This window comes from Ixodes scapularis, unplaced genomic scaffold, assembly GCF_016920785.2.
Source record: "Ixodes scapularis isolate PalLabHiFi unplaced genomic scaffold, ASM1692078v2 PGA_scaffold2__306_contigs__length_199485367, whole genome shotgun sequence".
Lineage (NCBI taxonomy): Eukaryota > Metazoa > Arthropoda > Arachnida > Ixodida > Ixodidae > Ixodes > Ixodes scapularis.
In genome coordinates, this window is record NW_024609857.1 from 48,780,118 (window position 1) to 48,792,030 (window position 11,913).

At 46.9% G+C, this 11,913-nt stretch overlaps 1 protein-coding gene across 1 annotated transcript in view; it reads left to right on the forward strand.

The window, feature by feature from the left end:
- The window catches only part of LOC121836475, a 50,319-nt gene extending 41,622 nt beyond the window's left edge, over positions 1-8,697 (forward strand). Inside the window, exon 15 of the mRNA XM_042291382.1 lies at positions 8,449-8,697. Within this exon, the coding sequence (XP_042147316.1) occupies positions 8,449-8,697 (249 nt within the window). The remainder of the gene's footprint in view (positions 1-8,448) is intronic.
- Positions 8,698-11,913: the final 3,216 nt, after the last annotated feature.

Below are 11,913 nucleotides of genomic sequence, written 5' to 3' on the forward strand. Positions count from 1 at the left end.
ATTTGGTGTAAGTTGTCTCCCGATTGCTTACAACAGAAAGAAGGAAACATTCTAACTCTGGGTAGGTAGAAAAACTCCACCTGCTGATGGCCACCAATCATCTCGGCGCCGGTTATGAGTATTCAGTGCATGCCAACGGTCGCGTGTTAGAACGAGTTTTTCCCACGTGATTTCACATGATCGCAATTGTTTTTGACAAACATCAATGTTCAGTCAGGCAAGCGGCCATATGTGAAGCTTAGAATATTTTCTATTGGTTGTGGCACACGTGGCAAGTTGCATAGGTTTTTTTTTTTTTGTTTTGTTTTTTTTTAGAATTCGCGAAAAAGAATGCTTTTGGGTTACCTTGGTCTCTAATAATTCATGAAGCACGCAAAAGAGCACGAACTTAATCGCTGTGGGAAACGAAAACAATAATAATAAACAAACGTGTAATCACGCGAAAACTGAGGGCATTGCATATATACAGAAAGTAAGCTTTGTTTCACTAAATACATTACCAATAAAGTATTTAGTTTTATCCTGCGAGCGGAGCGGAACATACAAGTGCGAGCGTACTGCCCTGAACTACACTTCCTGTGAACAAGTGCACCATACAAAGCACCGAGCTCGCTTTTATAGCGTTTGGGGTGCTCAAACCTTTGAAAACACAATTATAATCAGATCTATTATTTCAATTATTTTTATTAAGTGCGCCTATGCGTTATTCTTTTGTTTTGTTTTTTACTTTTACGTTCACGTGCCATTTTCTTACTTATATAATATTTTTCCAGAAGTCTGACAACTATAGTCTGTTTCATTATAAGCAAGAGCCACATAATTAAAAATGTAGACAAAAAATAAAAATAAAAAAAAACGCGAACACACATTAAAAATGCGATGTAACGGCGCATTCAAAATTAGTCGTTAGTTTTTTAGAGAGCAGAAATTTCGTAGGACGACATTGTTACCCGATGAAGGTTATAAAAAGTGCAGTGCAACTGTTAGCTCGGGGTCTTTAACGTGCATTACGCGTATATGTGATACACGATCGCACGACGATAGTATGCAGATGGGCGACTGAACTCATGGTCCCTACTAAAGCCCCTTAATAAAGGCGTTTTTTTACAAGTACCGCTAACCATTATTGTGAAAACGCGCAAGACACGTGCCACGAGCGGGCGCTCCGCCGCCATTCGCTTTAATAATAATAATAATCTTTATTTTTCGGGTGCCCTAAAACGGCCGAGCGGCCTTCTCTTAGGTACACCAACTCGTACAATAAAAACTCTTAAACAAAAATCCTACTCATTAAAAAGAAATATATATGCATATACACTGACGCGCTATGAAGTGACGAAAAGTTCGTCCAACTGACAGCGAAATGTAGGCAGGGGTGTGGTGATGTCAACTTGAGGTGGCACAATGCTGTTATACAATGTCTGTAAACGAGAAAGAGGTGACACACAGCATGGTGAGCAAATATCAAAACAGGTGAGCTGTCTCGTCGTACGGAAAGGAACATGGAAATGGATTTTACTAATAATCCATGAAGAATCAATGGCACCATTAATGATCTTATGCAGGAATACAAAGTCAAGGACTGTTCTTCTGTGTGATAAAAGCTTCAGCGAAAATCTATTCAGTAAGCATTCATAGTCATAATACACGCGTCGTCCAATCCATCTATCATAAACAATTCGAACAAATCTTTTTTGCACACGTTCTATGATCAAAGCCTGTGTTACAGAAATTGAATTCCAAATCACAGAAGCAAACTCAAGCCTTGAAACCACTAACGATTGAAAAAGATGTATTGAACAATGGGGCTTTTTAAAATGCTTGGTCAAACGCGATATAACTCCTAGAACTTTCATTGCAGAGCTGACAACAAAAGAGACATGATTTTTAAAAGTTAATCCGCAGTCGATGAACACACCAAGATCCCTTACAATTGACACTCGTTCAATCGGATTTCCCTCAAGATGACCAGTCATTAAAGGGCCAGTCATTATATACCCGTGCCCACGTTGACCGTGCCACGCGGGCAACTCGAATTCTATTTACAACGAATGACATTTGAAGGATCGGACAATCAGCGCGCGGCACTCCGAGCGTGGGGCGTTCCACGCGCGACAGATCGCGAGCCGATTCTTTGATCACATGAATGTCATTCGTTGTAAATGACATTCGAGTTACCCGTGTGGCGCGCGTTCCACACGGGCAACTCGAATGTATCAGTGCTGCGTCGCCGTTTGTGTCCAAGGGCCGGTCAAGACACGAGCCTCGTGCACTGGCATCTTCGAGGTTATTTGAAAGACCAACGCAAATACATCGAGGGGATTTACTCCCTACACGCTCTGCAGCGGGAGCTCCGTGCTTTGAACGGAGCTCGCACTCGAGCACTTCTCCACGTGCTCTTATCTTCGGTGCCACAACACATTCGGCCAACGATCCCCATCGCACTTTATTAATCCCTTGAGCTAGACCAAATGAGCTACACTTAGAGTATCGGCAATTCTTTCCCCGATATTGTTTTGGGCGCCGCCATGTTGGTGGTTAGTAACAAATCAAATGCAACTGCAGGTCGTCATGATTCAAAAGTGCGACTTCCTCAGCAATAGTTTCGGTGTCAGGAAGCTCACGTAATATTGCTTTGCTTTCTCGACAACTCTTTAAACATATGTGGAGGACGGAAACGCGTTTCCTGTGATTTCAGATAAAGCTTCAGATAACTGACAACCATCATTTTAAGCATCTATATCTGCATGAAGCGTAGCTTATTTAGTGGGTCTAGTTTAGCCCGACCGCATAGGCACATAAAGAAAACGAACAGCTTAACTTCGCGCTCTTGACGCTGCTTCAGTGGCTTCATCAGCCCTTTGCGTTGGTTGCGCTCCGAACTAAGGTAAAGCAAAGCAAATATTCAAATCTTAGGGTTTAACAAGCCAAACCAGCAAAAAGCACTTAACACGCTCAAATAAAAAAATAATTATTGCGGGTTTCTTTTGACTAACCGTAGATCTTTTGACGTGCAACCGAAATCTCACATTGGCCTCCGTCGGATTGCGGGCACCTCGGCCGATATTTAAACCCGACAAATATAGATTCATGGGCCAGCCCGTTGGCTGAGAGGAACTGAGACTTTTTAATGTCATTGCCACTACAGAGCCACCGAGGTGGTTTTTGAAACAAAATATAGTCGAACCATTCCGAAAAGCATAGTTTGATATCGTAAATGATTTATGCAAGTGATAAAAACATGCACATGTTTTCGCATACGTGGCGGATTCTAAAATGGCAGAATGCATTTCATGACGCCCATTTCATTTGAATCGCGTCGGGCATGTGTACCGACACACTGTAAAACGCGCGCTAAAGTAGCTGTGGTGCACCCGCAGCCTCGCGCTTGTTCTCACATCTCTGGCTCGCTCACTGCGGGCATCCAGGCATCTGACAGCCTGACATCTGGCGCTTTTTCTGTCTTTCACGTGGCGTTCCAAGCGGCACACGACGGAAAATGCACATCAAGCTGTTCTTGAACATGTGTCGCCATCTGTACTTTATATTAAGAAACTGCAATTCGCCTTAACTGAATGGGAAAAGTTTGAGGTCATATAACATTCTTAACGTGTAATATATCGATATGGAAGTTCAGGAAAATGTAATATCGAAGGATGCTTCATAATTTAATGTCTCGTTATTTTGATTAGTTGACGTGATTCCGTTTTTATAGCCGCATAAAATATTACAATTTTAAACTTTAGTTTTTATTTTAAAATATACATCATCTGTGCAGTTCGTTGCTTACTTTTTTATTTTATTACATCTAACCGAACGCTCATGTACAATATCGTGGACGATGGTACGTTATAACTTGAGAAATAATTTTTTCAATATTGGAGAGTGTGGTCTATTAAAAGCCGAATAATTAACTAACAACTAAAAATAATCGTGATGTCAAGACATTAAACCATTTTCGAAAAACTGCTCTTTAATTTGACACTAACTTTATAATTGTAAGATACATAGAAACAAAGTTATAAGCCGTCGGAAAAGCACTAAAAAGTCATGCATGGTGGGGTTGCACCTTAAGGGCACAAGGTAAGGTAAAATTGAAAAAAAATTCGATTTTAGTTTTTTCGCAATTTGAAAAGTTTAGTTCTTTCTGCACATTTTCCATTGTCCCAGTGTTTTTAGAAAGCTATATTTCGGGCTGAAAATCACTTCTTCCGAAAGCAAGTAGCAGGTGACCACGCCTCCTTTTGGGATACACTCCCTGTTAATCGATGAATTCTCCAACAAAACAAAATCAACACAAGACCTAAAAGCTTGTCCAGTAACAGATAATCTCAAAAAATTATTTCGCAGCTATTGCATAGCTTTTTTTCAACCAAGACAATCACGAGACGCTGTGTACGTTTTTCCCAGGTGTGTACCGTGTGTACATTCAAGCATTTGTGTTTTCGTAACGACAAAATGGCGCCATTGAATGCTGTTCCTTCATTCAATGGTGGCAGCATTGCACAAGCCAATGTTTTGAAGTTTTGTGGATGGAACCCTGTTTGGAAAGCCATCAAGTGGCTGAGGGAAGTTGACGTCACTCTAATATACTTTACGGACCAAGCGACATGGCAGGTCACAAAAGAGGCCCGGCAAGTAGGGGTGTCGCGAACCGGCCAAGGTTCGAGTTCGACCAGGTTCGACTTTTTCGAACTTTTAGTCGAACATTCGACGAACCTTGTATTGAGGTTCGACTCGTGTGCGCATGCGCGACAGGCTGGCCAGTTGGCTTCGGATTGGATGGTGATGGCTAAGGGATTAATAAAGGACAGCGCTGATTGGTTATTTCAGTTAATACAGTACAAAAAAATTAAGTTATTAACTTCTTTAGTGATTAGAATTAGTTTATTTTAATTGCAATTGTTTATAGAATAAAAAAAAACATTTTTATAAAAATAAATTTTCTAAACCTAGACATGCTTGTATCAAGGTCTGGCCACACTGTCCACAAAGTCGAACCGGTCGAAATTGGTGAAAAGTCCGAAGGTTCGTCGAACCGGTTCGACCCAGTCGAACCCCGAAAGTTCGACCTAAAAATCTGTTTCGACAAAAGTTCGCGACACCCCTACCGGCAAGCAAGGCGATAAGCCTAAAGGCGAAGACATGACTTTAGCAATGCCTTTCAAGCTGGCGGCTATTGAAAACTCTGAGGCTGTTGGTGCCAATAGAAATTTGTTATTCACCAGTTTTTTTACTTTAAACTCAATTATCTCAAAACAGTGTTTTTTAGTACATAGGTACCATTTTTTCCTTAACCTGACATTATAGAGGGTTGATTTTTTATTCCTACCACATACATGGGTGTTCAAAAATACTGAACTAAAATTAAAAATGTGCACCTAGCAGTTTTTGAGATACGAAGTATTTAATAGATGAAAACAACTAAAATTTCAGTACTAGAATAAAAAAAATATAAAAAACAAACTTATTATAGATTGGTTCAAATAATTCTAGTTCAGTGGATAAAACACAATATTTCAAACAAAATGATATTTACATGACAGGAATACTCCTAATAGTCACCGAGAAAAATGTTCCTCAACATGGCCTCAAATGCATGGGGAGTATAGGACTTACCCTGTGCCCTTAAGCGCCTGCTGACTCTGACCCGTTCGCCAGATTTCTTTCACACCGTCGAAACGCTTCTTCATGGTAAACGAGAAGCTATTTTATCCACAGCTCGTGCTGATGACGCCATATGGTCTCCGTAAGCCCTGCTTTGAGTCAACGTTCAACTTTACTCGATTACCTCAGTTGTGGAACTGTCGCGGAGGAAAGTACCCTTTCCTCCCTCCTCACTTCCTTCAGTTCGCCATCCGTAGCCTTCCGCTTTTTGAAGGGCCATGTAGATTTTCGTTTGAAAACTGCGTGTTCCATGGAGTACGGTGAAACGCCCTCCTGACGCTGTACTTCGTAGCATACGTGTTCCTCAGAATACACTATCACTTCCCATAGCAGCCGTCCCCCCAAAATGTTGGCGCGTCGAATGTCGGGAGGCGAGACGTGGCATGAGGGGGGTACAGCTCGTGCAAGCGGCGTCTGGGGGCAGTTTCGTAATTTAGCCAATCTAGTAACGTTGCTTCGAGTGCATTGGTTTCACTGACGTCAGGTCAGCAGCCATTGTGGTGGCGTTGCTGCCTAGGGTGCCTTCATGTGCGCTTTGCTTAGGGTGGTGGCATCTCGCCATTTTGTCCCACACGTTTATTTTTCTTTTTTGTTCAGAAGCGCGTGAAAGAGCGTGTCCCTGCACGCGTTTGTGGCGCTGATTGTGCTATGGCGACAATTTGTTTTCGTCGATTTCTTTGTATTTTCCCCGTGAGCGCGTGCTGTCGGCATCGAGTACCACAAAGGGTGGCATCACCCTAAACAGAAGGACATTAAGGCGCCCTATTGCTGCCGAGTGCGTACCTTCTGCAGCTTACATTTCGCACCATCCGATTTGTTTTTCTCTATAAGAACAGCTATAAAAAAGTGAAAGCCGTTTACAACTCCCTGTAACGCCGAATTGGAGCGCAGCTCTTGAGGAGGAGGAGTGAAGGGTACTGAGGGGAGGATAGACCCCTCCTCCTCCTCTTCCTCCCCTCATTCTTTAATATGCTCCGGGGGGGTCACGTGACCTCGGGGGGGGGGGGTGTCACGTGACCTCGGGGAGGTGTGACCTGGGGGATCACGTGACCTTCTGGTGACCTTAGGGGGTCACGTGACCTTGGGGGGTCACGTGACCTTGAGGTGACCTTAGGAGGGGTCACGTGACCTGGGGGTCCCGTGACCTTGGGTGACCTTGGGGGTCACGTGACCTTCAGGGGGTCACGTGGGGGTCACTTTGGGGGTCACGTGACCTTGCGGTGACCTTGGGAGGGGTCACGTGACCTTGGGATGACCTTGGTTACGCCGACGGCGACGGCGACGCCGCTCAAACCGGAAACGGGCGCCTAAGAGCTGCGCTCTAAAAAAGTGAAAGCCGTTTACAAATCCCTGTAACGCCGAATTGGAGCGCAGCTCTTGAGGAGGAGGAGTGAAGGGTACTGAGGGGAGGGTAGACCCCTCCTCCTTCTCCTCCTCCTCCCCTCATTCTTTAATATGCTCCGGGGGGGGGTCACATGACCTCGGGGGGGGGGGGGGTGTCACGTGACTTCGGGGAGGGGGGTCACGTGACCTCGGGGAGGCGTGACATGGGGGTCACGTGACTTCGGGGAGGGGGTCACGTGACCTTGGGGAGGCGTGACATGGGGGTCACGTGACCTTGGGTGTCACATGGGGGTCACCTCAAGGTCACGTGACCCCCACGTGACCTCGGGGGGTCACGTGACCTCAGAGGGGTCACGTGACCTCAGGGGTCACGTGACCTGGGGGTCACGTGACCTTGAGATGACCTCGGGGGTCACGTGACCTTGGGGAGGAGACCACGTGACCTCGGGGGTCACGTGACTTTAGAGGGGTCACGTGACTTGGGGGTCACGTGACCTTGAGATGACCTTGGGAGGGGTCACGTGATCCCAAGACCCCACGTGACCCCCAAGGTCACGTGACCTTGGGGGTCACGTGACCTTCAGGGGGTCACGTGGTGTCACGTGACCTTGAGATGACCTTGGCATGACCTTGGTTACGCCGACGCCGACGCCGACGCCGCTCAAGCCGGGAACGGGCCCCTAAGAGCTGCGCTCTAAAAGTGTAAGCCGTTTACAACTCCCTGTAACGCCGAATAGGAGCGCAGCTCTTGAGGAGGAGGAGGGAGGGGTACTGAGAAGTAAGTAGACGCCTCCTCCTCCTTCTCCTCCTCCTCCCCTCATTCTTTAATATGCTCCGGGGGGTCACCTGACCTCGGGTGGAGGAGGTCACGTGACTTCGGGAGGCAAGGGGGGTCACGTGACCTCGGGGAGGGGGTCACGTGACCCTGGGGGTGACCTTGGGGGTCACGTGGCGGTCACCTTGGGGGGCCACGTGACCTTGAGGTGACATTGGGAGGGGTCACGTGACCTTGAGGTGACCTTGGGGTGACCTTGAGGTGACCTTGAGAGGGGTCACGTGACCTCGGGGGTCACGTGACCTTGGGGTGACCTTGGTTACGCCGGCGGCGACGCCGACGCCGCTCAAACCGGAAACGGGCGCCTAAGAGCTGCGCTCTAAAATGACCACCAGCAGAATATGACAATCTCACGTGCAAACCATGTATGTACGAGCGTGGTCCAGGAATCACACACTCCGACAGTAGTCGTGCGCCGACATTCGAGTGAATTAAAATGGCTCGCACGTGACGTTAGTTCGCCCTTCTTTCTGGTGGCCAGAGGCGCATCCTTAAAGCAGCGGAAGATAGCCTCTTGAGCCCCTTTTCTCCCATTACGTAATACTAAGTGACGTCAATCCAAGCTCTGTATACCGCCTCGTAAACCTCCAAGACGCTCGCAGGTGGAGCGCGCAGTGACTCTCTACCCCGGAGTGTGCGTGGCCGCCTTCTACGTGGAGCACGAGGACTCGACGGGCACGTGCGCCCCCAGGTTCTCCAGGGTCGCCGAGATCTCCAAGGCGCTCAAGCGAGGTGCGCTGAATTCTTCTCGGAATAATCCGTTGCAAAGGCCGAAATTCCCATTTAGATTTCCTGGGGCATTAACGGGCGTAGCGGCGGCGTTGGTCTCGGGAGGAAAACTATTCTTATAATTTCCTGCTGCGAGCTCCCATTTATGCCTATAGGATACTGGGATGAACTGTGATGTATATTTATTGCATAAAGCAGACGCTGGGGGGGGGGGGGGGGGGGGGCACCACATATTTTCGGAAAGGTCTATTGCGGAACCTCTCTTGCCTGCGCAATCGTCACAGCTCCACTTTTAATATGGCGCCCGGAACGCTTCTTTGACTGCTGTGTTCACACACATCCAAAAAAGTCGCCCCTCGATTTTCCGCCTAATGACGTCGCAGAAGTGTCATGCTGTCGCCGGCCGCGATCCTGGTGGCGTCACAGCTACGGCGGTGAATGTTGTGGACTCCTGTTCTGCTGCAAGTCGCTCCCCAGCTTGACAGTCCACCGTACGTTGGTCAGCCATGAGTTAGGACACCGTGACGACAGCGACACTCGCATATGCACGTGCTTTTTGCCCAAACTTCTACGACCAATCACCAGGATCGTGACAAGCGATATCATGACACTCCGGTTTTTGCACTTTGTAGACCAGTCGGGGAAGCGTTCCAGGCACAGCGTGCTTTTAACCCCCACCCTAACTAGGCAGTGGGGCGCGTTCTGAGCACGCGCAGAAGTTTTCTTTGCGCACCATCCAATCTTCGCCTCGGTGATAAGAGCTGGAGAAATGAACGGCATCAGGAGGAACTGAACGATATCCAGCTCTTTATGCAAGATGTGCTCGGTCAAGCGGTACCCTATCAAGGATATTTAGGTTAATCAAACAAATTACGCCATTAGCGTTAAATTTATCTTGACACCCGAGAGTTCGAAATCGTCTTCCTGCAGGGCCAGTTCTAAATCTGAAGGAACTCGTGCCTCCCAAGGCCCTAAACAACGGTTGGTTTCTTTCGTACCTCAAGAATTGTTATTTTCCTTCAGACACTGCTAACACTTGTCTCAACTTTTTTTTTTTTAACTTAGTTTCCTTGCCTCGAGGCCGGGTGGGCGGGGCCAAAAACGGTGAGCATTAAAAAGATGCCTCCCTAGGACGTAATAAATTTTCTCGCTTATGCCGTGCCGTGATTCGCAGACCAGGGTGCCGACCAGCCTCTGAACAGGACTCTGCGTCGTGAGTATTTCAATCTTTGCAACGTCAGACGAAGTGACGTCAGTCTGCGACAGAAAGGCAAGAGACTAAGGAACGGTGATCCCTACCCTTATTGTAGCGTGAAAGTAGATTCCACGGTAGCTAAAGTGGGAAACAAATAAACGGCTGTCAGAAAGCCTGTACCAAGAGTCGCTGTGTGGTGACTTGCTCATTACTACGACGCCACACGAGTCGGACTCCTGAACTGCCGCGTAATCATGGTAAATTGCTTGTGGTAAGACGTGCGACAAGGCTGTGGTATGACCACTTGACGCTAAATGCGAATCTTTCCGAGCGCTTCGCGACAACGGTCTCTGCCGCTGCCACAGTCCTCGCCTTGCCAGCCGCCATCTTGTCCGTGGGGCGCGTCACTCATCTCCGCCTCGCCTCGACTATCGGCACCTCCGATGGGCCCGCGTCGGGATGAGGCCTGGCCTTGACTCGAGTCTGTCAGGTATTCGTGCTAAATAGCTTTCGGTGAGATGTGGTGGTTCAGGAGTCAGACTTGCGTGTGGCGTCGTGGAAATGAGCAAACTACCACAACTGTAGTTCCAAAACTTCATCTCACGTGTTTCCACGTCAATCTTCGGGCAGCGGACTTTCGTAAAGCTGACTTCGTGGAGGCGCTTTCATGGAGCAACCAAGAAGCCAAAGAAAAACGTAGAGATAGAAGGATACGAAAGAAAAAAGAGAAGCAAAAAGGAATACGAATGCAACTTTAAAGGCCCTGTCACACTGAGGCAACACGACGGCAACAGTTACACAACAGGTTGTCCAACTGTCGGGCAACTTGTTGCTTTCTGCACGTACTGTTCGATAACCCTGTCACACCGGAGCAACAGTATAGCACAACATGAACGACAGTGAAAATGTCGCCTCGGTATGACAGCTTTCGGCTATAAAAATAACAGAAACTTGTATTAGACAACGTGTGTTGCCCTGATCGCTGGCTGTCCGAATTTCTGGCCGGCAACACAACACAAATAGCTTCGATGACAGAGCTAGTACTCTACCAACGTCTTTTTTTGGAGCTTGCTCAAATAAAGGCTTGAAAAACGTTATTTACCATTCATTAAGGCTGGCGTGCAGCTAAAATAATTTGATCAAGCTTTTACTCCTTAGTTGCAGAAAGCAATTATCGAAATGGTCACAGCTGTGGTCGCAAACGTTCAGACTGGTGTTAAATTAGAACTACCGAGAAACCAGCTCCCATTGCTGCTAGTGAAATAAAATGGCATGCCTACTTACGAGCTGATAAAGTATATTAAGAACAGTTTAGGAAAGCAAAGATTTAAACATCGAAGCATTAAAACGACCGCTCTGGTCATGATTGTTCATGCTTGGAACTTGGAAACAGCAGCTACCGGACACCTAAATTGATTAAAAATCCCCAAGGAGGTTTAAGAGAATGAAGCGATCACATAGCAGGCGGTAGGCAAATAAACAGCGTTTAAAAATATTTATTACACCAATTCTTATGAAGACCGATCGTGCCGATGTCACATTTTTAAGCACTGTCAGTCCAGCTCAACGCCACGCTACAAAAAACGCTTTGGTGTACTACCAGTGCTAAATTAATTTTACAGTAGAAATAGGAATTGCATGAAAGAAAGAACCGGACAAAAACACTTGATACAGTGGCATAAATTCCGAACATACATCAGCCATCTCACTTTCCTCTGTTAGGGTTATCTGTTTTGTCAGCGAATGAAGAACATTTTGATAAAATAAAGAGTAGAAAATATTTCCCGTGTCAAGTTTCCTAATCACAGCCACTGGTTGATGTCGTCCCGTAATAATTTCCGGCCCTTCTAAAGGGGTGTCCAAACAGGACACTACAAAACGCACGACTCCGACAAATCGTGAAAATTGAAGCGGACGCGTCCGCTTCAATTTTCACGATTTGTCGGAGTCGTGCGTTTTGTAGTGTCCTGTTTGGACACCCCTTAACGCACTAGCACTTCGTAGAGTCGCATTTCCGGCGGCGCTGAGCCGCACACGAACGAAGGAAAGCAATCAAGATGGCGAAGTGTTCTCCGTGTTGGCCCATCCGTCAGTGCGTTGTAACAAAGTGGTTGGACAACAAATCAGCCAACACGGTTTCCGG